Consider the following 27,647-nt stretch of genomic DNA (forward strand, 5'->3'; position numbering starts at 1 on the left):
ATGTATGCTTTCCTCTGCAGAACTATTTGAATCATATTCATAACTGGATGAGTAATACAAAAACATCTTCTCCGAATCTGAAGCCATTGTTTTGATTCTTGAGCAAGGCAAGACGTCTTGGGGTGACGTCACGAACAAGGGGGCGGGACCTTCTGAAACTGGCCACTTCCGGGTTCATTTTTTTGCATTTGACTAAAAATATAAGCCTGCGTGTTTTGGGTATTTTACATGCTATAAAACGTTTTTCTGATGTCAGTTAGGAAACAAAAAAAATGGTGTCGGTTGTCCTTTAAATTTCCAACAAACATCCCTGGCTGAACCTTAAAGGCTTACATGTATGTTTGTAGTGGACTTGTGACCATTTTTGTTGTTGTTGAAATTGGCATGCAGCTTCACTAGCTGCACACCACCATAAAATCAACCCCACAGCTGTTGATTTCCCTCCAGAAAGTTGACAGATTGTAAATTGAGGGCAATTGTCTTTTTATACTTTTTATACTTTACCAGCCCTTCTAATACTGATGTGTATGTATTGGGGTGGGGGTTGTTTGGGGGGGTATAAAATACATGTCAAAGCCCGAAGCGGCCACTTTACGAGCAGTCAAAGAGGTCAGACGAGAGGGAGGCTCAGGGTCCAAGCAGATGCAACCGTCCAAGATGCACGGACACGCTTCTTTTCGCTTGCTTTTCATCATGCACGTTAATAATTGATTTTTGGCTTCTTTAAAAGCAGTTTTGGTTATGCAAGAAGATTTCAGAGGTCCCCCACATGGGATCATTTTAGAAGCAAAGGGTTGGGGTGGGGGGGGACAAGCGTTTTATTTTGGTGAGTCTCGTGCAAATTCAGCTGTGGTTGTTTATTGATTTCATTTTTGATGTTACTGATTGTAGATTGATATCGTCTATTAAGTGTCCTTGAGAGTTTTGAAATGTATTATTTTTTTTAATGTTTAATTTGTATTTTTTAATTATTATAATTATTATTATTTATGTTTAATCTGTAGTTTTTAATTGTTATTATTAATATTCTTGTCATTAGTATGATTACTATTATGACTATTATTTATTTACCATTGTGATTATTGTTATACTTTGTTATACTTTGTTTAATGTGTATTTTACTATTATTATTATGATTACTATTATTTTTTATGTTATTGATTGTAGATTAATATCATCTATTATTATATTTTATGTTTAATCTGTATTTTTTAATTATTATTAATTTTATTATCATTAGTATTATTACTATTATAACTATTATTTATTTTGGATTTATTGTGATTATTCTTATACTTTATGTTTAATGTGTATTTACTGTTACTACTATTATTATTATTATTATCATTAGTATGATGACTATTATTTTTGTATATTATGATTACGATTATTTTTGTAGATTAATATAGTGTATTATTATTGTTATTATTATTATTATTATTATTATTAGTATTATTATTAGCTATTATTAGTATTATTAAATTCAGCTGTGGTTGTTTATTGATTTCATTTATTAATTTATTCATTTATTGTTTATCACGCAAAGGTTTTACGCCCGCTTTACCAGTTGGAGTTGCTTTATGTTTCTTTCATGTCAATAGGCGGAATCTAGAATTTGAGACATTTCTCCACCTTTTATTTTGAAAAGCAATGATGCGTTCTTGACCAATTTGCCCCCCAAAAAATCTGTTTTTTTTTAAATTGCTTTTGTTTTATTTTGAAAGAATGTTTGTCACACAGGCATTTGGACTCTGTCAATATACAATAACACGCGCGCATGAACGGATGCGTCGTTTGGGTTTCGATTCAGTTTAAGACTGTCTAAATGTCTCTTTTTTTTGTGTGTGTCTGTAGCCGGCAGAGTGCTGGGTAGTTGAGTCAGGCGTTTGCTACTACTACTACTACTACTACTACTACTGCTGCGGGGTGACTTCCTGGGCTTTTTTTTGGTGAGCGGCGTGCAAAGGATGTCCGCTGCACGCATCGCTGCTGAATCCCGGTGAACGAACGGCGTCTCATGTCCACACGTGGGAAAGGATGGCTCATGGCAAAGCGACCATCACGGTGGACGAGTACAGCTCCAACCCCACGCAGGCCTTCACGCACTACAACATCAATCAGAGCCGCTTCCAACCGCCACACGTCCACATGTGAGTGCACAAACGTCGCGCTGCCAACTGTCTTTGAAAAGTGTGTCGAAATGAACATGCGAGGATCTTAATCTTAATCCTTTTTTTGGAGAAGTGGGGGCATTTTTCTGTTTAAAAAATATTTTGATCAAATGAACTTGCTTGTAGATTAATATAATATATTATTATTCATTTATTATTATTATTATTATTATTATTATTATTATTATTATTATTATTATTATTATTATTATTATTATTATTATTCATTTATTATGATTATTATTATTAGTAGTAGTAGTATTAATAGTAGTATTATTATTCATTTAGTATTCTTCTTATTATTGTTATTATTCATTTATTATTATTATTATCATTAGTAGTAGTATTAGTATTATTATTCATTTATTATTATTATTATTCATTTATTATTATTATTATTCATTTGTTGTTATTATTATATTTTAATGTGTATTTTATTATTATTATAGTTAGTATGATTACTATTCTTTTTTTACTCTTATTGCTTGAAGATTAATATTATCTCTCATTATTATATTTTATCTTTAATGTGTATTTTTTAATTATTATTTTTTAAGTGAGGACCTTTTGGCCGGTCCTCACAAGTTTTTAATTCTAAAGGCTTCAGAGAGGTCCTCACAAATTCACCCAAAATGATTATTGGTGTGTATTTTCATTTCACATGGATACACACACTTTTTACTCACTGTGTGTGTTTATGTGTGTGTGTGGTTAATGAGAGGAAAAAGGTCATACCACAAAAAGTCAAACCATATTTTAACTAAATTCACCACAGGGGTGAGGACTTTGAATGTACCCATTCAGAAACCTCACTCCTGCTGTTATTTCAGTTTCAAGTCCACTTTTTATTGCTTTGTTTTTAAAAAAAGGTGAAGTGGGAAATGGGCTGACTTTTAGTCTTCAAATGTAACGCTAGTTCTTCTCCAAACTCATCAGCAACGGTGGTCCTCACTCCTTATCTGGAGTTATCCGGACCTCACAAAACCATTGAAACAGGAATGTGTGTGCGTGCGTGCGTGTGTGTGTGTGTGCGTGCGTGCGTGCGCGTGTGTGGCTCTCACTGAAAAACATTTCTAAATATTTTACTTTTATGGCTCTCTTAGTCAAAAAGGTTCCCGACCCCTGGTATAAAATGTTAGTGGTCCTCACAACACTAGTCATGCATACACACACACACACACACACACACAGGCATAGTTAGCCCCCCCCCCCCCCCCCTCTTGCATCGCACCATAATTAAATGCTGCTAGAATACAAACGATGCCCTGTAAACGTAAAGACGTGCTTATATTTCAGCGATAACAATCGAACTCGCGCAACGTTTCTCTGTCGATAAAGTTGTGGCCAAAAGAGGCAGAATGAAAAAAAAAAACCGCAAGCGAGACGGTTGCTTTTCTTTTGAAATCCAATCTTCTCTTATGCCCCCTGTTGCCTCCCCCCCATTGCCCCTCTCCCTTACCGAGAGGCAGTATTTAGATTATGTGATGGAGTACAGCGGTGCCTTTAGTCCAACGCAAAAGGTCTCATACTCTCTATGAACTACCTTGAAAAACAACCGTGCTCTCTCTTCAGCCTCCTTATCAAAGCGACACCTTCAATTTCATAATAATAATAATAATAATAATAATAATAATAATAATAATAATAATAATAATACATTTCATTTCTAAGCGCCTTTCAAAACTCTCAAGGACACTTTACAGTCACAGGATATTTTTTTTCTGCGGGTTAGCAGCGGCAGCCACACGCGCCAGCGTTCACTCAATCCGGAAGCATGGTTTTGTTTGCTACTTTGGACCTTTTTGTTTTGATGACTTTGTTTGAGATTTTGTTGCTGATGACTTTATTTACTCAGTTTTGTTTGCTACTTTGGATCTTTTTGTTTTGAGATTTGGTTCCTGGCGACTTTATTATTAATAATAATAATAATAATAATAATAATAATACATCAAATAGATAGAAAGCTAGCTAGCTAGCCAATCAATAGCCAACAGATACCTCGCTAGACAGTCATCCAGCTAGATAAACAGCCGACTAGATAGTGGATAGCAAGCTAGATAGCCAGATAGCTAATACATAGCAAACAGCTATCAAATGATATCTGGCTAGCTGGGTGGCTATCTCGCTAACTATCTCGCTAGCTATCCATTAGCTGTCTGGCTGTCTGGCTATCTAGCTAGCTATCGATTACCTATACCTATACCTAGCTATGTATTAGCTAGCTAGCCTTCTATCTATTTGAGTTACTACTGGGTTGAGTGAACACTGGCGCATGTGGCTGCCGCTGCTCACCCGCAGAAAAACATCTAACGGCGACTGTTAAGTGACCTTGAGAGTTTTGAAAGGCGCTTAGAAATGAAATGTATGATTATTATTATAATACGAGAAGTTGAACGTCGCGGCGGCAATAACGCTTTGTAATCCGACCCCCAAGTCCATGGCCATGCCTGGCATGGCGGGACGTCTGCCTGCGTCTGGAAGTAGAGCGACAGACTGAATCCAGGTCTGGTTTATTTTTTCTGTGTGTGTATGTGTGTGTGAGAGTGTATGTGAGAGTGTGTGTTTGTTTTTTCGTCTTGCTTCAGCCCCCCCCCCCCCTCGCCATCGTCTGGTGAAATGAAATGCTCAACAACTTGGAACATATGCTTGCAGTTGGGACGCTAATGGCTTCCAATCCAATTTGAGTAGAATGTGGGCCAGACTGCAAACCCAAAATATAAACAGACACAAAAAAAGGGGAGAACAAAGAAAAGCAACGAAAGACATGTGGCTGCCGCTGCTCACCCACAGAAAAGCTTATCCTATGACTGGAAAGTGACCATGAGAGTTTTGAAAGGCACTAAGAATGAAACGTCTTGTTATTATTATTATTATTTGGCTGGCTACGTAGCCATCTATCGATTTGCTATCTATTAGCTATTTAGCTAGCTATCTAGTTATTTATTAAGAATAATGATAATAATAATACCTTTCATTTATATCGATATCGGATATATCGAGTGAGGCTGGTTATATCGATGCTATTGCTATCACGCACGGAGAAAAGCTTATGCAAACAGGGACGGGATATATCGAAAGGCCCGGTTAAAATCGATATTTTTTACTTATTGAATATCGATATAATGAGACTTTACTGTAATACCTTTCATTTATAAGCGCTTTTTAAAACTTGCTATCGATTTGCTATCTACTAGCTATCTAACTACCTAGCTAGCTATTAGTTATCTATTAGTTCACTAGCTCACTTTCTATCTATTTGAGTTACTTCCGGGTTGAGCGCATGTGGTTGCCGCTGCTCACCCACAGAAAAGCTTATCCTGTGACTGTAAAGTGACCTTGAGAGTTTTGAAAGGCGCTTAAAAATGAAATGTATTATTATTATTATTATTATTGCTGAGAAAGCACGGCAACTTCACTCGGATATCATCAAGAGGCACCTACATCAACGACCATCAAAAAGGGAAATAAAATGTCTTTATTATACGGTACAGGTTATTTCTTTCATTACAATACAACAGCACATTTATTATACATGAAATAAGGTACATTTGGTGTAGTTTTAAGGGTATTTAGTATAAAATTATGTTTTATGGGTACCTGGGAATGGATTATTCTCATTTTTAATGGTTTCTTATGGGAAATAAATGTTTGGAAGACTAACTTTTCGCAGTACACACACTTTCTGGGAACCAATTAAGTTCGTAAGCCAAAGTATCACTGTATATGTATTGTATCTTGTATAGCCGCCCCCATTTCAAGCTCAGATAACTCCAGACCCATATAATTTAGGAATTCTTTCAGTCGTACAGGGGTGGTCCATCGATGAAAAGGTTTCTCCAGTCGTCATCTGTACTTGGCTGAAGAAACCTTTTCATCGACTTTGTCGTTTGTTTATTTATTCTCTCCCCCCCCCCCTCCAAACTCCCCCTTGCCCAATCTATTCACGACCGTCTTCACATTCCACACCTTTACAATAAACGGATGATGTTTAACTTGATTCCCTTTGCGTATTTTCAATGGACCGAACAGGGTTGAAAAGAGATACGTTTTCACTTGAGCGGTTGCTCGAATCATTTTTTTTTTCTCCTAATGGAAAATATTCGCTTTCGCCTGCGTGACCGCCTCTGGTAAGAAACTGTATTAAAAGTGTCATTGTTAACACCACAGCAGCGCGGTGCCGCCCTTTGCTGTAAATAGCTTAGGAAAAAAGGTCATCAAGTACAGTGATACCTTGGCTTACAAACTTCATTGGTTCCCAGACAGAGTGTGTAAGGCGAAAAGTGTGTATCCTAAAAATGAATTAACCATAGGAAACCATTCAACTGAGAATAATCCGTTCCCAGGTCCCCATAAAACATCATTTTCTAATTTTCTGAGCCTTAAAACTACACAGACTATACCTTATTTTATGTATAATAAATGTACTATGGTACTATAATTAAAGAAATAAACTGTACTTTATAATAAAGTGGTTTTATTTGCCTTTGTGATAGTCATTGATGGCTTGATGGAATGGAGTGGCCGGTTTCATCAGCATTGAAACAGTTCTTCTTTCGCCATCTTGAGGAACGATCCCTTGTAGGCGCTTTCTCTGCCATAATTGTATCCAGTTCTTCATCAATTATGTTCTGTTTAGCTGTGTTGATAGCATCAAGTGTACAGATGGCTTGTGCGGGTTATTTGTGGAGCCTGATTGATGGGATATTTTAACCTTGCAGTATACACTCTGCCTTTGAACTATTAAATTTAAAACAAGTCCAAATGTCACTGTTTTCTATCCATTTTCTCACTCTCTCTCTCTGTCGTCTGCCTGTCTCTTTAATGTTTAAACGAAATCCCCTCACTGCTGCTTTCTTGACCAATCACGTCGCTTTAACCGAAGGCTGGCTTCGGGGAATTGAGGAAAAAAAAATTTCGGCAGCCATTTTGTTTTTGCGAGAATGGCTTCACTTTCTCTCTGCCTGTAAACACCCCCCCCCCCCTACCCACTCACTGCTGCGTTCTTGCACAATCACGTGGCTTTAACCGACGACTGGGGCAGGGAATAGAGGACCAAAACAAGCCGGCTGCCATTTTCTTTTTAGGAGAACGGGCTCGTTTTGCGTAGTTTTAAGGCTTATTTAGTAGAAAATTATGTTTTATGGGGACCTGGGAACGGATTATTCTCATTTTCAATGGTTTCTTATGGGAAATAAATGTTTGACAGACAAACTTTTCACCTTCCACACACTATCTTGGAACCAAATAAGTTTGTAAACTGAGGTATCACTGTATTTTGTGTAGTTTTAAGGCTTATTTAGTAGAAAATTATGTTTTATGGGGACCTGGGAACGGATTATTCTCAGTTTTAATAGTTTCTTATGGGAAATAAATGTTTGGCAGACTAACTTTTGCCTTTACACACACTTTCTGGGAACCAATTAAGTTCATAAGCTGAGCTCTCACTGTATTTTTTTGGAGCTAAAATTTTACAGCTTAGTGGTTCGATACATCACCGATTTCTTGACGCTTGTCTGCTTCTTGGTGCTCAGCTGTGGCAATCAGGTCACGCTTGTCTTCGCAACATTCCTCCCATCAGCCCCGCGGTCACGCAGACTGTCAGCGGCACAATTAAGGCCTGTGCCGTAATGAAAGGAGCATTAGCAGAAGCAGTTTATTACCCGACGTCATGCCGGAAGGTTTTTATTCAGTGCCGATTTTCCAACGTGGGGCACTTTGTGCACTAACTACACTTGCCCGTAATGGCGGGAGTAACCGCAGGACACACTACATCAGGGGTCGGGAACCTTTTTGACGAAGAGAACCATAAAAGTAAAATATTTTGAAATGTTTTTCAGTGAGAGACGCACATGCGCACACACACACAAACACGCACACCCACACACACACACACGTGTGGCTACTTTTCAACAAAATGTCAGAATGTATTATTTAAAGGACAACCGACACCAATTTTTAGTTTCCTAACTGACATCAGAAAAACATTTTATAGCATCTAAAATAGCCAAAACACGCAGGCTGATCTTTTTAGTCGAATTCAAAACACCAATAAAAATGACTTAAAGTGTCTCAAAACGGCCACAAAATGAGCTCGAAACTTAAAACCAGACAGTGTGTAAGGCGAAAATCTGTATCCCAAAAATTAATTTGAAACCATTAAAATGATAATAATCCAGGTCCCCATAAAACAAAATTTTCTACTTTCTACTTTCATGTGACTAATTTGCCATTTTATATCGTGCCATTTTTGTTGATTTTTTATTGGATGCATTTTTATTTTATTTTTTTGTTTCTATCGTACATATTCTCCAGCGGAAGTGACACGCTAGCGGAAACGATGGTCGCCATGAAATCCTCAAGCCTGCTTTGCCGCTTTTTGTTCCCATTCGCCACCCTTCCCCCTCCTCGTCCCCGTTGTTCCTGTGTTCATTTTGTTCCTCTGAAGTTTATTGAATTAGCTCCGACAGCTGAAACGCCGAAGATAAGAGAGGCGCGCTCTGCGTTTCGCTGGGAGAAATGGGATTGCACCGTGGATGAGTGAGCGCCACGTTTGGTGGGCGGGGGGTGAGGGGAACTGACACAGAGAGGTCGGAGATGCAGGGGAAATATTCACCGATTAAGTGGGGAAGCCTAAAGTCAGTGGAAGACAATATATATGTGTAACCAGTGAACCCAGCTAGCATACATGTGGAACGGGTGTCACAATAGTGACTATCTTGAGCTCCACGTTGCTGCCGTCTTAATAACAGCAGACGCGTGGATGTGTCGTTTTATTTCTTTTATTGCTGCAACACAGTATGGCAGAAGGGATGAAGGGGTGAAGTCGCATGCGTTTCGTCTTATTAACATCAGTCTCGTCCAAGTAGTTCTCAATATAAAAAACATTGAAGATAACAAAACAGAATGAACAACGTGTGATCGTATAGTGGTTATTTACAGAAAAAGAGAATACAACACAAGTTCCCTGTCATTTACATGATGTCCCTGAACGCATCACATGCGAGACGACGGTCGGCGCAAACACGCGGTGCGCTGGAGAATGGCGGCACAGTTCGACACGCCACTAACAGGAAACACGACACAAGAAACAAAATACAATACAATAAAAACGAAATGAAACAATAATTACCCGCAACACAGTATGGCAGAAGGGATGAAGGGGTGAAGTCGCATGGGTTTCGTCTTGTGATTAACTACGCAACAGAAAAGCACTATGAAGCACAAGTGCTTCGAAGTTCCACTCGACGAAACTTGAATTAAATCATGACACAAAAAGTAATCTGGACTCAAAAGGAATCAGGGAACTAATTAGATAACATTAGACAGTACAAAAAGGGGAAACAAAACAAGATATTGTCATGAAAATGCAAGTTAATCCAGACCATGTGAGAAAAGCGACTTGTCCAAGTAGTTCTGAGAACTATGGGCGGGACTTGGTGCCATAATGTCACGTCCGTCATAATTTCATAATCTTAGTGCACAACTCCGTGACATATGCAGGATTCAACCATTTTCTGATGGGGGGTGTTTTTTTGTGATCATATTCTCACGAATTTAATGTTCGTAAGGCGAAACGTGCGTAAGCTAAAGCGTTGATAAAGCGAGCTATCACTGTATTTACACGTACATACCATCGGACTAAAGGGGGTCACCTGGAAGTTCTCGCTAAAGCATACACACACAATTGACAGTCAGCGAGCGAGCGTCCGTATCCGCAAAGCGCCGCAATCAATCATAGCGCTTCCTTACGCGGCGTCTCGTATTGAGCCCGGCGACTCCCGAGAGTGACAGAGACCGCTGACCTCCTTATCGGCTGCCAGTTTAATGTCACATTTTAAGAAGTCGGCGCTGGCTGAACTTTCACCTTGTTTGCTTGTGTATTTTTTCCAAAGGCCACGGAGCCAAGTGTGCTCAGTCAAATGAAATATCCTCGTCCAGACAAGCGCAGCGCTCTACTCCCGACTTCCCTTTCCTTGGATTTCTACTCTGTTATTACCCACCTGACAGATGGAAAGCCAAACAAATGCTTTCTTCAATTCACTTCTTTTCAGTTTTTTACGAAATGTTTGTACATACTGTATATACTGTACATATATATATATATATATATATATATATATATATATATATATATATATATATATATATATATATATATATATATATATATATATATATATATATATATATATATATATATATATATATATATAGTGATCCCTTGGCTTACGAATGTAAGTGTGTAAGGCAAAAAGTGTGTATCCTAAAAATTAATTTCCCATAGGAAACCATTAAAATGAGAATAATCCGTTCCCAGGACCCTATAAAACATGATTTTCCATGTTTCTAAGCCTTAAAACTACACCAAATACACCTTATTTCATGTATAATAAATGTGCTATGGTATTATAATTAAAGAAATAAACTGTACTGTATAATAAAGTGGTATTATTGACCTATGTGATGGTCGTTGATGGCCGCTTTCATCAGCATTAAACACTTGATGAGGAACGTAGCCTTCTTCTTTCACCATCGTGAGGAATGATCCCTTGTAGGTGCTTTCTCTGCGATCATTTTACCTTGTTCCTCATCAATTGTGTTCTGTTTAGCTGGGTTGATAGCTTTTTGCATCAAGTGTACAGATGACTTGTGCGGGTTGTTTGTGGAGCCTGATTGATGGGATATTTTGACTTTGCAGTCTACAATCTGCCTTTGAACTATCAAAGTTGAAACTCTCACTGTCGTCTGCCTGTCTCTTTAATCTTTAAACCCCCTCCCCCCCACTGCTGCGTTCTTGACCAATCACGTGGCTTTAACCGAAGACTGGGGACGGGGAATAGAGGACAAAAACAGTCGGCTGCCATTTTGTTGTTAGAGAACGGGCTCGTTTGTGAATGACACATCACTCATTGTGGCGCTCCGTGTGTATCCCGAAAAATAGTTTGTATGCAAGCTAAAATGTTATTATATTTGACGTTCGTAAACTGAAAAGTTTGTAAGCCAAGGGGTTCGTAAACCGAGGTATCACTGTATATATATTGCCGATTCGCACTCATGGATGAAAGCAACATTTAAAATGTTATATAACAAAACGGATAAAGTTTGGAGTGTGTCAGGTGTTTTTTTTTATTGGAATAATTTCACTCCCAAGTGAGCATACGTGTGCATTCGGAATTCTCCGCCCTCGGTGAAGGCTCGCAGAGGTTTCTTTATTGTGTCGGCAATTGTGGAGTCTCAAACCTTTTGGGATTTTTGCCGGCGTCGATGTCATGTCGCATTTGAGAATGTGCGATTGGCCTCTTCCAAAGAATTAGCATTTATTGCTACTTTTCTCTTCTCTTTGTGCTGCAGTGTTCGAAATTTGAACTAAACGTCCATAATCAAATCTGGACCCGATCGCAAGGATACGTTCTGTTTTGATATTTACTTCGATAGCAGGAGATGTTGTTTATCAACGGAATGGGGAAATAGAAGGTGGCCATTTTTTTCACCTTGCAGGTGTTTTTCTGTGTGCAGAAATGGACGAATGCGGTACATGTGCGTTTCATCACCCTCAATGCTTATCTCATATATCGATATAACGAGACTTTACTGTATATTTATATTTTAGATATATATAGTTTCGCTTCTTATCCAAGATGCTTCTTCAGCGAACGAAAGTCTCACTGGTAGTATCGGCCCTATATATTTATATATAGGGCCGAGACTACCAGTAAGACTTTATTATCGGCCCTATATATTTATATATATAGGGCCGATACTACCAATAAGACTTTAGTTCGCTAAAGAAGCATCTTGGATAAGAAGCGAAACGTCCGACACCTTCAAAGAAGTACAGATGACGGCTGAAGAAACATTTTCATCGATAGATGCAGCTAAGGAAAAAGCATCTCAAAGAAAGATGACATTACAACAGGAAAAATAATGTGTCATTTGGCCCGGAAGACAAGCAAAAATTGCGTTGATTGCTGCACAAAAGGAGGACAGCGGCTGCTTTATGCTAGGACGGCTAAAGTGCTGCTGCGTTAATGTGTCTTTCTATCCATTTTCTAAGAAAAATAAACACTTAGCCTGAAGTGTACTTGGAAAGGGAGGGGAAGTGAAAAAATGCTTTTATTCCAATTTTTTTTTCCAATGTGTGCACATCCTTTCTAAAGAAGCAGCGGGAGGGGGGGGGGAAAAACAACCTTTTATTTCTTATTTAATGGAAAGAAAATCACAGTGAAGGTAATTGACGTCCGCAATGTGCAATGAATGTTCCAGCACTCTGCCACGATAAAGCATTATTTCATTAGAAGGGATGTCACTCCGGAGACAACATCGGGCACGTAATCAAGGCTTGCAATCTTGGGAGCTGACAAGCGCACATGCGTGCGCATACGAGGCAGTTAACATGCACGCGAGCACAAACGCGGCATGGAAATAGGCGACGCCGCCTGATGGAATCAAAAAGCTGGAGTGGACGCGATTAGCCGAGATGAAAAAGCAAATACTGCTGCACAAAAGATTTTTTTTTTTTTTTTTTTGGAAGGGTGTGACAAAATCTGCGATATTTCTGGGTTTTTTTTCATTTAAAGGACAACCGACATCACTTTTTTGTTTCCTAACTGACATCAGAAAAACTTTTTATAGCATCTAAAATAGCCAAAACACGCAGGCTGATATTTTTTTTCAAAAATGTTCACATTTTATTTTTTCAAATGCAAAAACACCAATAAAAATGACTGTGAGTGTCCCAAAACTTCTTCAAAATGAGCGGGTTTCAGACAGTCCCGCCCCCTTGTTCGTGACGTCACGCCAAGACGTCTTGCGTTGCTCTAGAATGAAATCAATGGCTTCAGATTGGGAGAAGATGCTTTCTTTTTACTCATCCAGTTATGAATATGATTCAAATAGTTCTGAAGTGGAAAGCATAAATGTTTGCAATCGATTCAAGAAGTCCGAAAAAATACCCAAAATGCATTGTGTGTCGCTTTCTCTCTCACGAGCGTTTCCTCCGTGACATCACTTAGGGAATCGTCATCAACTCGAAAACAAGACTTTGTGAATATTCAGTGCGAGTCTTAAAGGACAACCGACACCATTTTTTGTTTCCTAACTGACAAACATTTTATAGCATCTAAAATACCCAAAACACGCAGTATGATATTTATAGTCAAATGCAAAACTAAAGAAATAAAAATGACTTCAAGTGTCCAAAACTGCCACAAAATGAGCTCGGAACTGGTGAGATTCAGAAAGTCCCGCCTCCTTGTTCATGACATCACGCCAGTATACTCCTTCACAAACTGCCTTGCTCCAGAATCAAAACAATGTCTTCAGAGAGTTCAGATTCGGAGAAGATGCTTTCTTGTTACTCATCCAGTTATGAATATGATTGAAATAGTTCTGAAGAGGAAAGCATAAATGTTTGCAATCGATGAAAGAAGTCCTTCCGTATTAATTCAAACTGTCTGGACTCCAATGTAGCGCCCAGAAAATGCACAAGATGGCGCACAAGCTCCGTTGGAAATGGGCTGATTTGTCCGTTGGGAATTTGTGTCAACTAGTATCAGATAGTAGTCATGGTGCAACACACAACGATTCACCATCGCGTTATTGATGTAGTTTTCCTTCTAATTTTGCCATCAAAACTGTTTTCAGACGAAAAAAAGTTGCCAAAATGCACGTGTGTTGCATTCTCTGTCCTGGGCGTTCCCTTCGTGACATCACTTAGGGAATCGTCATCATTGTAAAACATGGCTACCTGCGCTGGAATCTTTGTAAAAGGCACTCAGTCGAAGTCATTTGAAGTGATGTTCCTAATTCTGGACGCAAGTTGTCCAGAGGCGTCTGTCGGTTGTCCTTGATGTCTGTCGTTGGTAACATTCTTGGCTATTCTCCACTCTCTCTGTTTTCAGGGTGGATCCGATTGCTTATGACAGTCCAAAAGCAGCCGGCCACACCCGATTTGTCTGCGTTTCGGATACGCACTCGCGTACAGACGGCATCCAGATGCCTTACGGCGACGTGCTGCTTCACATGGGGGACTTCACCGAGCTGGGCCTCCCCTCCGAGGTCAAGAAGTTCAACGACTGGCTAGGTACTAAAAACACTTTGATTGCTCATCTGTATTGTTTTTGCTCGTTTTCTTTTTATGGGGGGAGGTTCAGGAGAGAGGGCGGATCAATGGGGGAAACGGCACAGGCAGCACGAGACGTATAATAAACATGGAGCACACAATGAAGCTCCAGCACTCACAAACGCTTGCGCTTAAGTGTCTCGTTTAACCTTTGCGACCCCGACGCCCTGGATCGGTTGACATTTGACCTTTGTCTCAGACCACGCGTCGTGGGAGGGAGCGCCCTCCGTGTCTCCCGTCACGCACGATGATGTCAATCACTTCTCTGAGGTTTATTTTGAAAGAAACGCCAATGTTTTAAAGTTTTATGTATGTATGAAAAATGTATCATTTATTAGCGCCTTTCAAAACTTTCACGGTCACTTTACAGTCAGAGGATACATTTTTGGATGGATGGATGGATAGATAGATAGATAGATAGATAGATAGATAGATAGATAGATAGATAGATAGATAGATAGATAGATAGATAGATAGATAGATAGATAGGAAGATGTGTGTATATATATGTGTGTGTGTGTGTGTGTGCCCCCGCACCTTTTTTTTCCAGACTTTTTCTCATTTGTCATTCTGGCGCTAGCAAGCCTAGGTAACAAGCTAAGCTAACAAAACATGATGGGGGTGTCAGAAAAGAAAAAAAATAAGACTGTGATAAAAAAAATAAATGTCGAGGCGGAGAAGAAAAGGGTGATAAAGGCCAGAGCCCTTTGGTTGGGTGCTCAATCGAGTACAATCAAGTCGTAAGTTAGTTTTGTGCTGCCGAGAGGAAACGAGAACAAATCACGCAGACAGAAAAGCACCCTAAAAAAGGTCATCGGAGACATTGAATGATGAGGGGATGAGAACGCTAATGGATGTTCATGGCCAGCAAAGTTCAGGTTCACGTCTTTTCCAGCCGCCGAGTGTCCGTCGAGATGGATCGCGCTGGTCCGTCGCGGTCAAGCCCGACCATCAGATGCGCTTGTAACCCCGATGACTTTGCGCAAGCGTTCGCTCGCATGGGACCCAGCGATTATTCACCAGGAAATCGCCAAGCCTTTCACCTCGGATGTCGTTGCACTTTTCAATCTGTGCTTGTGTGAATAAGAAAACATACAGAAGAGCATTAGGGCCTGGTTGAAATATATATTTTTTAGACATGGGGTATTATTCTGAGGAAAAAAAAGTCGCAAATCTGCAAGTTTCAAACTCAAAAATTTGCTACTTTTAAAGTCATACATTTGCGAGATTTAAAGTCACAAATTTGCTAAATTTAAAGTCACAAATTTGCAAGATTTAAAGTCACAAATTTGCTAAATTTAAAGTCACAAATTTGCAAGATTTAAAGTGCGAGATTTAAAGTCACAAATTTGCTAAATTTAAAGTCACAAATTTGCAAGATTTAAAGTCAAAAATTTGTGAGATTTAAAGTCACAAATTTGCTAAATTTAAAGTCACAAATTTGCAAGATTTAAAGTCACAAATTTGCGAGATTTAAAGTCACAATTTTGCGTGATTCAAAGTAATAAATTTACGAGATCTAAAGTCACAAATTTGCTAGATTTGAAGTCACAAATTTGCGAGATTTAAAGTCATAAATTTGCGAGATTTATTGGACGTCGAAAAATGTCCCCTATAGTCATTTTTTTAATTGCATGTTAAAAAAATGTCCCTCAAACTCTTGTTTTTTCTTTTTTGATTGTGCGTTAAAAAATTTCCCTCAAACTCTTGTTTTTTTTGATTCCATGTAAAAAAATAATACCCTCACCTCACACTGTCCCCTGCTAGCTGCTTTTCGTTAATCCAAATCAAAACATCAATGTGTTTCAACCTCTTCTATTGCCTGAGACGGACGGTTGCTTGGATAACACAGAAACACCCTTAGCCACACCTAGCAATGGTCGACTTAGCGTACTGGTACTGGGATGCTAAGTCGCACAAATGCATACCTTGTTCGTGTTTTTTCATGATCTCCTTCTTCTGCTCGACCGTCATTTTCTTTTGTGTCCAACACTAGCCTGCGGTGGGGTCTTTTTCGGTCCCATAATAGCAAATGTACTCCACTCGATAACAAACCACATCCGCACTCAAAGAAAGGGGGTGATGAAAACTACTCCGCCAGCCACCGGGGCGCTGTGTGGTTCTGTTCTTCTGTCGAAAACTAGTTCGTTAGCCAAGATTAGAATTCAATGTTCGTTAGGCGAAACGTTCATGAGCTAAAGCTAAGGTATCACTGTATGAGATATCTTACTCCAAAACTCAGTTTAGTATTTGGTCGCTCACCAATCTCCCTGTTTGTTGCCCCCCCCCCAGGTGGCCTTCCTTATGAGTTCAAGGTGGTCATCGCCGGGAACCACGAGTTGACCTTTGATAAGGACTTTATGGCGGAGTTGGTCAAGCAGGATTACTACCGTTTCCCTTCAGTCTCCAAACTCAAACCGGAGGACTTTGACAATGTCCAGTCGCTCCTTACAAACTGTGTGTACCTGCAAGACTCGGACGTCACCATCAAGGGATTCCGGATATACGGCACACCATGGTAAGTAAGACCCAACACTGGAAAGTTTAGACGGGGTGGGCAAACTTTTTGACTGGCGGGTTCTAAAATTTTGACAATGGGTTCTAAAATTCGACAGCTAGGAGCATTTCGAGGGAGAGTTTGGGCCTGATATACTAAAGCATTACATGGAGTGTATATAAACCTCATAGCACAGTATGCAAGATATGGCATTTACTTACATACTATTTCACAGATACTGGGAGGAGGAAATGGAAACGCACTGTGATTTATCAAGATTGCGTCTGTTTTTAAGGTTGATGTTAAGGTTAACGCTAAGTTTTGGAAAGTCTTGGAAAGTTTGGGAAAGTTTTGGAAAGTTTGTGAGGGTTAGGGGTGAGGGTTAGCGGGTTAGAGGTAGGTAGGGGGTTAGGGTTAGGCTTACAGTTAGGGTTGGGATAGGTTTTAGAGTTATGGTTCGGGTTTAGGAATAGGGGTGAGTGTTAGGGGTTAGGAGGTTGATGTTAAGGTTAATGCTAAGGTTTGGAATCTTTTGGGAAGATTAAAAAGCCGAACGGGCCGTATATGGCGTATATAGTTTGCCCATGTCTGCTCTAAACCCTCCTCGCCGCTTCTTCCTTTCATCTTCGCTGAGTCACATTGACTTCCGGAAGCGTTCTAAATCCCCCAACGTGGGGGTTGGTGGGGTGGTTGCCGCCCTCCCTTCTGTCTGCGTTTGGCCGTGTTCCAGCTCCCCTCCCCCTGCAGCTCACTTCTGTACGCTCCGTCAGGGGCGTCGCTTTACAAGCACGGTGTTATTCCCAGCTCGTGCAATCCTCGCCGAGCCCGGGACCTTGGCGCGCACTCGTGGCTCACGTTGACACCTGTGTTTTGACACGGGGTTAAGTGATACGCGTGGTCCTGGGATACGCTGTCGATCGGCTTTCATGTGGAAAAAAACTTGCGGGGGGTTGTCGGACGGATCTTGAAAGGCGGCATTCAACAGACGGAGGCTAACGGGGAGGCGTGTTAACACGAGATGTGTTGTGGGGGGAGGGGGATGGTGTTAGCGTCCGCTTGGGTGAGATCACTGCCGCATTGAGGGAGGTATGGCAATGCGGTGATACCTCGGTTTACCAACTTAATTCGTTCCCAGAGTGTGTAAGGGGAAAAGTGTGTAATTTTCTACTTTCTAATTTTCCAAACCTTAAAACTACACAAAATATATTTGCTTTTATGTATAATAAATGTGCTATGGTATTTTTAAGAATTGTAAATCTGTGGCTGTATCCTACCTGCGTCTTGCTAAAGCCAACATGAATATCATATCGCCCGGCTTCCAATTCATTTGAATTCATGTTAGTAAAAGCTTTCAAAACAAATACAGTGATACCTCGGCTTACGAACGTAATTGCTTCCCAGAAAGTGTGTGTGAGGCGAAAAGTTCTTCTGCCAAACATTTACTTCTCATAAGAAATCATTAAAAATGAAATTATCTTTTCCCAGGTCCACATAAAACATAATTTCCTACTAAATAAGCCTTAAAACTACACAAAATAGACCTTATTTTATGTATAATAAATGTGCTATTGTGTTATAATTAAAGAAATAAACTGTACTGTATAATAAAGTCATTTTATTGACCTCTGTGATGGTTGTTAATTGCTTGATGGAATGGAGTGGCCGGTTTCATCAGCACTTCGTTCATGTTTTTCAATTATCTCCTTCTCCTCGACGGTGATTTTGTTTTGTGTCTTCTTCGGCTGAACACGAGCCTGTGGTGGGGTCTTTTTTGGTCCCATAAGAGCAAAATTATCTGTAAAAATCTCCTCGGAGGCGATCGACGTGTGCATTCAGAGAGCGGGGGTGTGGAAAGGTGGGCCAGCTGGAGCGCTGTTTGGTCGTGTGCTTCCGCCGAAGATCACTCCGCCAGCCGTGGTGGGTGTGTATCCCGAAACGTAGTGCGCATGGCAAGGTTTTAATATTCCTAAATTTAACGTTCATAAACCAAAATTTCATAAGGCAATGTGTTCATAAACTGAGGCCCCACTGTAGTACAGCGTGTACTGAGAGTTCAGTGAGTGTGGCAGTGGGAAGGGGCAGGGGGGGGCAGGGCTGGGAGGGAGTTTCGCCACTGTCTGCTCCGTGATTCTCACCGGTCTGGTCCAGGCTTAAAATAATCATGTAGGTCATCCTTTTCTCAGTTATAATTAGCGGGGTTGGAGCCTCGCCTGAGAAATAATGGGAGTACTTTGTTGAGAAGCTGCTCATATCCTCGTGTTACACGAACATCACAGCAACAGGAAGAAGAGACTTAGAATCCGCTTTTTCCGTCCTTCCTCCCGCCTTTCTTTCCTTGCCTTGGAAAGGAAGGATGTCGCCTTTCCTCCCCGGTGGGTGTTTAGTGTGAGGGCTGCTAAGTGTCTGTTGTGACAGCTGGGGGTCTCGTGAGAGGCGTCGTGGACAGCTTGGCCACCCCCATCTCGGCTTCCAACACCTCCTTCACACCCATATGCCTCCCAGGCCCGAGGTCTGGCCTTCTTGTCCCGTGTGAGGTCTCACTTAGCCGCGTAGTGACCCTTCACTTGGTCAGCGGATCGCCATGTCATTGCCTGGGTGGCCGATCGCCGCCGTGTCCTCTTGGGTGCTTTGCTTCCAGGCCGAGCTCATTGGAGCCCATCCCCCCCCGATCCCCAATTGCATACTTCTTGTCAGTGATGGTGGCACAATTTGCAAAGTGGTGGTAGTGGTAATGTTTTTTTCTTTGCCAGAAGGAGGCAGCATTTCCTTTTTTTCCCATGTTAGCGCTTTGTTCAAGCATTAAAGGACAACCGACACCATTTTTTTTTTGTTTCCTAACTGACGTCAGAAAAACATTTGAGAGCATCTAAAGTAGCCAAAACACGCAGGCTGATATATTAGTCAAATGAAAAACACAAATAAAAATGAGTTAAAGTGTCCCAAAACTACTTCAAAGTGACCCCGGAAATGGCAAGTTTCAGAAGGTCCCGCCCCCTTGTTCGCGACGTCACGCCACGACATCTTCGCCTTGGTCTACAATCAAAACAATGGCATCCGATTCGGAGAAGATGCTTTCTTGTTACTTATGAATAGGATTCAAATACTTCTGAAGAGGAAAGCATAAATGTTTGTAATTGATTAAAGAAGTCCTTCCCAGAAAATGCCCAAGATGGCGCCCAAGCTCTGTTGGAAATGGGCTGATTTGTGTCAACTAGTATCAAATAGTAGTCTTGGTGCAACACACAACGATTCACCATCGCGTTATTTATGTGTTTTGCTTGTAATTTCGCCATTAACACGGATCAACACGATGTTTTCAGACCAAACAAAGTACCCAAAATGCATTGTGTGTCGCTTTCTCGATCCTCCACATATTTTATACAGAACGCACAACAACCAATGAATGAATAATGAGTTCAAATCTGAAGTCAAGAATAATGACTGTTTATACTTGTCTGTGACTGTAAAGTGTCCTTGAGAGCTTTGAAAGGCGCTTAAAATGTAACGTATTATTATTTCACAAGTTGAATTTGCTTTTGTAGGCCGCATAAAATGATGCGGCGGGCCAGATTTGGCCCTCGGGCCTTGATTTTGACACCAGTGGTCTAAGGTTTCTAATGGTGCATTGAATGTTTTTATAGTCCTAAAACTCAATATTCTGTGGGTGCTGGAATTCAAATGACAATAACCCATTGGAGAGGACAAATTTTTGCATGTTTGGAAGTGAATGAGGTAATAGGGGCATTCTAAATCAAATATGGACGAAACGTGTTGAGGAAAAAAACAGTCAGTATGAAAGACATTTTGATAGGTCCCAATACATGAAAAAACTCTCGTTTTACTTCTAAAACGCTCAAGATTGGAAGTTGTCTCACATCCTTGTAAAAAAAAAAAAAGGGCAATCTGAACACGCGTGTGCATGTGTGGGTTAGTGCGTGTCCCAAAGGCAGTAGATTAAATCCAACTGCCCCCATTTGCTCACGTCGGGAGATACTGCAGGGCCAAATGCAGATTTGTCATTTGCACATTTTACTGCTATTCATGTATTCATATTTCGCTGGAAAGGTCAGTGTGTGTGTGTGTGTGTGTGTGTGTGTGTGTGTGTGTGTGTGTGTGTGTGTGTGTATGTGTGTGCGTGTGTGTGTGTGTGTGTGTGTGTGTGTGTGTGTGTGTGTGTGTGTGTGTGTGTGTGTGTGTGTGTGTGTGTGTGTGTAAGAGAAAGAAAGAAAGTGAGAAATACCAGCAAAAGCGAAAACCAGTCATCCTAGTGTAGTGTTATGGTCTTCATATATAGTCGTTGTGTTTATCCGTCGATACCATGTTGTCGATCTTCATATTTTTCAACCTTTACGGAGCTTTTTGAATGTTTTTCATTTGAAAAAAAAAATCCAATGGCACACAACCAAAAAGAAGAAAAAAACGGATGCATGGGTTATTTTCACAACCATAAGGCACAATTTAAGGTCTTTTTTTTCTCCAAAATGCAGGGATCCAAGATGTCCGCTATTAGGCCGAATTCCACATTTTTTTCCGCCCAGAAAGTGTGTGTAAGGCTAAAAGTGTGTATCCTAAAAATTAATTTCCCATGGGAAACCATTAAAATGAGAATAATCCGTTCCCAGGTCCCCATAAAACATAATTTTCTATGAAATAAGCCTTAAATCTACACAACATATACCTTATTTTATGTATAATAAATGTGCTATTGTATTGTAATTAAAGAAATAAACTGTACTGTATAATAAAGTTGTTTTATTGACCTTTGTGATGGTCGTTTTAATAAGACTGATCTTGTTTCGCCCCGGCTGTCCAAAATACAATGCAGTGCATACATATTGGTGTACGTAGCGCTTTAACAACAGCTGAAGCTATAACAAAGCGCTAACATGGAAAAAAGGCCCTGGTGGAAAAGAAAAACCATTGCCAGAGGTCTGACCAGCACTTAATCGGCAATCCCTTGATTAATTCCCGAATAAATATCGGAATGGCAGTGAATGAGTTAAAAACACGCTAGCATGCAAACGTTTTGTTTAAGCTAGCGTACGCTTCCAATAATACAATCCATCTTGTGTATTGGCGACAGACAAAGCACCCGCAATCGCTTCCAACGCTAAAGAAAAGCCGACAGCCGCGCAGCATCTTCGGCGGCGTCGCCGCGGTTCCCTGAAATTTTTAAAACATGACTTTTTGCGCCGACAGCGCTGTCAAGTTAATTGTCGAAATCTATCAGAATTAATGAGATCATGATTTATTGACATTGAATGTGAATTCATATTTAATGGAGCGCAAAAAAAAATGGCGAAACAACTGCTGACAAGGATGGATTGCCGCCGCTTTTCTTTCTCTCCGTGCGCCGTTTGTTTGCGGCGGCGGTGAAGCCTGATCTGCTCTTCAAGTGTGTGTGTGTGTGTGTGTGTGTGTGTGTGTGTGTGTGTGTGTGTGTGTGTGTGTGTGTTTGTGTGTGTGTTTGTATGACTAGTCTTGTGAGGACCACTAACATTTTATACCATACGTAGTGAGGACATTTTTGACGAGTGAGGACCTTTTGGCCGGTCCTCACGAGTGTTTCATTCTAAATGCTTCTAGAGTATCTATATATGCATCTGTTCAAGTTTCAGAGAGGTCCTCACAAAGTCACCCAAAATGATTTTCATTTCGCTTAGATTCACACACTTTTTATTCACTGTGTGTGTTTATGTGTTTGTGTGTCCGTGTTTAATGAGAGGAAAAACTTCATACCACAAAAACTAAAATTATATTTTAACCAAATTCCCTACAGGGGTGAGGACTTTGAATGTACCATTCAGAAACCTCACTCCTGCTGTTATTTCAGTTTCAAGTCCACTTTTTATGTCTTTGTTTTTGAAGAAGTTGAAGTGGGAAATGGGCTGACATTTAGTTTTCAAATGGAACACTAGTTCTTCTCTAAACTTATCAGCAACGGTGGTCCTCACTCCTTACCTGGAGTTATCCGGACCTCACAAAACCATTGAAACAGGAATGTGTGTGTGTGTATATAAGCTTTTTCACCTGCGTGTCAGTCAGCGAACAAGCGGGTTAAGTGATGGATTTGTGATGGCGCCCGCACTTTTTGCCCTCTGACGACGAAGAGCATTCCTGACTGACTGACTCACCGTCAACCGCGCGTACCCACGCGTACCCGCGCCGACCTGTTCCTCGCACGGCTGTCATGGCTGCTCACACCGAGGTAAAGCCCCAAATACGTCCAAGGGAGAGTGATGAGTCCCCGCCAAGGCCTAATATAGGTTTCCTTCGGTGGCGCATCAGTCACTAAACAGCCACACGCGACACTCGCGACACTTTCGGCAGCACAGAATTTCAAGATGGAAAAGAAAAGGGCTGATGCGGCCAAACTCTTCTTTGTTGGCTTTAAAAAAACAGGCCTGTTTATGAGAAACAAACAATAACATTGAAAACACATTTCATTTTGAGTATCAATGTTAACTCATTGACTTCCAGACGATGTGCAAAAGTGTGTCTGCTCCAGTGCCAGGGTTGTTGTCATTTTCACTCAAAATGCAGCACCCGCAGCATATCGACTTATAGGACTACATAAACATTCAATACAGCGTAACAAATGTAATTTGTGGGTCAGTACTTGCTTATTTAAAAAAATAATAAATACATAAAATCAATCGATGTAATTGCATATTAGCATATTTGACAATAAAGCTGACTTTGACTTTTTCCTCTTTTGTGGGTCAGTACTTGATTATTTAAAAAAATAAATACATACAATAAATAAATGTAATGTCCACTTATGTGGGTCAGTACTTGCTTATTAAAAAATAAATACATACATAAAATAAATACATGTAATTTCCACTTTGTGGGTCAGTACTTGCTTATTAAATAAATACATACATATACATAAATACATCAACATAAATACATAAAATACATAAATGTAATTTCCCTTTTGTGGGTCAGTACTTGCTAATTAAGAAAATAAAGAAATACATAAAATAAATCAATGTAATTTCCACTATAGTGGGTGAGTACTTGCTTATTAAAAAAAGACATAAAATAAATACATATAATTTCCACTTTAGCGAGTCAGTACTTATTAAAAAACACAAAAATTAAATAAATTAATAAAGAAAATAAATGTAATTTCCACTTTGTGGGTCAGTACTTGCTTGTTAAATAAATAAATAAATGTATGTATTTATTTTATTTATTTATTTTATTTATTTGTTTATGTATCTAGCGAGCTACCTACCTGGATACCTAGCTAGCTACCTAGCTAGCTGCTGCTGTGTTACTTCCGGGTCGAGTGAACGCTAGCGCAAATGGCTGCCGCTGCTCACCTACACAAAAAAAAAAAAAATATGTGACTGTAATGTGTCCTTGAGAGTTTTGAAAGGCGCATAGAAATGAAATGTATTATGATTGTATGTTTATTAACATAAATCAATGTAATTTCCCTTTCGTGGCTCAGTACTCACTTAGCCACAAGTCAATATGAGTGACAATGACGACAGACCATTTCATCAGCCAACTAAAATCTTAACAAACAAAAAACGTTAAATTCTTCGATCTTTGACCTGAAACGTTGATACAATATGTTTTTTCGCTTCTGTTCATTCCCAACATAAAATAAAATGGGCGCGAATGAAAGGTGAAAGCCGCGCGTTGATCGCCCTCAATATGAAGGAATGGAACGCTTGATCACAACAAATATGGCGGGACACAAAAGCAACATGGCGGCACATCATCATCGACGGAACGTTCCGCACTTGAGAGATTTCCAAGCGGCGTGACACAAAGTGGCATTGTGACGCTGAAGGTTGAGGCTGGCGAGAGGTCAAAAGGTCACCTGTGGGGGCGGGGATGATATAAAAAACAAACGCGGCAGAAGGACATGTAGGCTTCCTTTGAGATCTGAATGATGTGCGGTTCACCGTGACAAAAGGCACATTGTTGACCTTTGCCTGTAGTTTTGACAGCAAAATGTCTGTGTAAGCTCTCAGTGGTACAGGAGTGGTCCATCGGTGAAAAGGTTTCTTCAGCCGTCATCTGTACACATTTGAAGGTGTCGGATGATTCGCTTCTTATCCAAGAAGCTTCGTCAGCAAACTAAAGTCTTACTGGTAGTTTCGGCAATATATATATATATCCCGGCTGTCCAGAGGTGATACCAGGGCAAATTGGGCAATCATCCCTTTTCCCCTACTGGACAGTAGGGATACATTTATAGGGCCGAAACTACCAGTAAGACTTTCTCAAATGACTTCTACTGAGCGTATTTGACAAAGATTCCACCGCATATAGCTAGCTATATTTTACCTTTTAAGACTCGCACTGAAGATTCAGGAAGTCTTGTTTTTGATTTGGTGACGAGTCTGCACTGAAGGATCGCCCCCTGACCGAGAAAGCGACACACAATGCATTTTGGGTACTTTGTTTGGTCTGAAAACTTCGCGTCGGTGAATCGTTGTGTGTTGCACCATGACTACTATATGATACTAGTTGACACAAATTCCCAGCGGACAAATCAGCTGATTTCCAACGGAGCTTTTGCGCCATCTTGTGCATTTTCTGGGACGCTACATTGGAGTCCTGACGCCTCAAAATGATACGGAAGAACTACTTTCATCGATTGCAAACATTTATGCTTTCCTCTTCAGAACTATTTGAATCCTATTCATAACTGGATGAGTAACAAGAAAGCACCTTCACCCAATCTGGAGCCATTGTTTTGATTCTGGAGCAAGGCAGTTTGTGAAGGAGTATCCTGGCGTGATGTCACGGACAAGGGGGCGGGACCTTCTGAAACTCGCCATTTCCGGGGTCATTTTGAAGTAGTTTTGGGCCACTTGAAGACATTTTTATTGTTGTTTTGCATTTGACTCAAAATATCAGCCTGCGTGTTTTGGCTATTTTCGATGCTATCAAACGTTTTTCTGATGTCAGTTAGGAAACAGAAAAAAACGGTGTCGGTTGTCCTTTAAACGTCTCAGCAAACGGCATCGCCATCTGTGCAGGAATCGAATGAAAAATAACACGGGTTGCAGTGCGCCTCGCAAATTAAAGGCCTGCCGCAGAACTGGTAGCGCCGCAGCAATTCTTTTAATTAAAATGGGGAATAATTATTGTCGAGCAAATGTAGTGAGACGTGTGAGTGGCGAGGCTACTCGAGACGCTAAAAGAAAAGCTAGCGGGAGGAATACCGGTGGGTTGTGGGGGTTTTTGGGGGGCTTTTGAAGACAGTGAGCGAGTGTTCCTGACTCCTGGCCAGCTTGCTGCTGTAATGAACATTAGGGCTGCGGCATAAATTTAATGACCTGTGAAACAAACAGCGCGGCTGAGACCAATGCCTCTGAATGCTAAGTGGCTCTATCATTAAGACCAGTTCGGAGATGCCACTGTGTAAACACACTCGTAAGTCCCCGTAAGCCTGTAAAAACCGAAGCTAACCGCCACCCCCGGCGCTTCTTCCACGCCTCCTGGTGTACCGTATTTTCCGCGCACCTTAAAGGACAACCGACACCATTTTTTTTTTGCATAGTGTTGTGGATGCATTGTAATCGGCGTCTTATAGCTGGTTAGCTGGCTACCTACTTAGCAATCTAATTGCTGTCTCTTCGCTATCTGCCTGGCTAGCTGGCTATCTAGCTAACTATCTATGAGCTATCTAGCTGGCTACCTAGCCAGCTAGCTATTTGCTATCTATTAGTTAGCTAGCTGGCTATCTAGCTGGCTACCTAGCTCGCAATCTATTTGCTATCCATTTGCTGCCTATTAGCTATCTAGCTGGCTACCTAGCTAGCTAGGTATTTCCTATCTATTTACTATCTATTAGTTAGCTAGCTGGCTATCTAGCTATCTGGCTAGCTACCTAGCTGGTTACCTAGCTAGCTAGCTATGTGTTATCCATTTGCTGTCTATTAGCTATCTGAATAGCTAGCTTGCTATAAATCTCACTATCTATCTATCTATCTATCTATCTATCTATCTATCTATCTATCTATCTATCTATCTATCTATCTATCTATCTATCTATCTATCTATCTATCTATCTATCTATCTATCTATTAGCTAGCTAGATAACTGTATCTATTTGAGTTATTCCGGTTTGAGTGAACGCTGGCGCGTGTGCCTGCCGCTGCTCACCCACAGCAAAAAACTTATCCCGTGACTGTAAAGTGACCTTGAGAGTTTTGAAAGGCGCTTAAAAATGAAATGTATTATTATTATTATTATTATTGTTGTTGTTGTTGTAGTAATGCGGTGTGCCCAATGTATGAAAAAACAACATAGCCCATTCATTGAAGGTGCGCCTCATAATCCAATGCGTCTTTTAGTGTGAAAAATACGCTACTCGTACAATTAATGACTTACTGCCCGTGAACCGAAAACCCCCACACTTGCAAAAAAAGGATCCGGACAGATTTATGAGCAATACCCGTTTTATCCACCTGAATAATGCATCATGTTTTTTTTTTTCATGTGGTGCTTAATATTTTGAAGAATGAACGTTGCTAACGTTTACCCTGATCAATCGGCGTATACTGTAAAAGTACTGTGAACGCAATTAAAAATATCTCTGCACCGCCGTCTACATCTACAATCACGCCAATAAACGTACTTATAAACTATTCACTATTTATAGAGCACTTGAAAACAAAAGCGGCAGCTTACAAAGTGCTTTACGTCAAGTAAAAAGCTGACATTAAAAATAAAAAACAACAACAAAGACCGTTAAAACGATAAATTCTCTGGCGTTGTCATCCAGAGGAAGTAAGTGGAAGTGTGTGTTTGCGCTCGACAAAATGGCAACGGCTTCGGCATTCCAAGAAATGCTCGACAATGCATGCCATCCATCCATAGCTGG

General features: G+C 40.4%; 1 protein-coding gene across 1 annotated transcript in view; it reads left to right on the forward strand.

The window, feature by feature from the left end:
* Positions 1–27,647, forward strand: part of mpped2a (metallophosphoesterase domain containing 2a) — a 49,356-nt gene that overhangs the window by 2,145 nt on the left and 19,564 nt on the right. Inside the window, exons 2-4 of the mRNA XM_088991436.1 lie at positions 1,855–2,150; positions 14,072–14,253; positions 16,585–16,810. Coding sequence (XP_088847562.1) covers positions 2,038–2,150; positions 14,072–14,253; positions 16,585–16,810 — 521 coding nt within the window. The 5' untranslated portion in view covers positions 1,855–2,037. The remainder of the gene's footprint in view (positions 1–1,854; positions 2,151–14,071; positions 14,254–16,584; positions 16,811–27,647) is intronic.

The sequence above is a fragment of the Hippocampus bargibanti genome, linkage group LG03, assembly GCF_051943395.1.
Source record: "Hippocampus bargibanti isolate YZ-2025 linkage group LG03, ASM5194339v1, whole genome shotgun sequence".
NCBI classification, from domain to species: Eukaryota; Metazoa; Chordata; class Actinopteri; order Syngnathiformes; family Syngnathidae; genus Hippocampus; species Hippocampus bargibanti.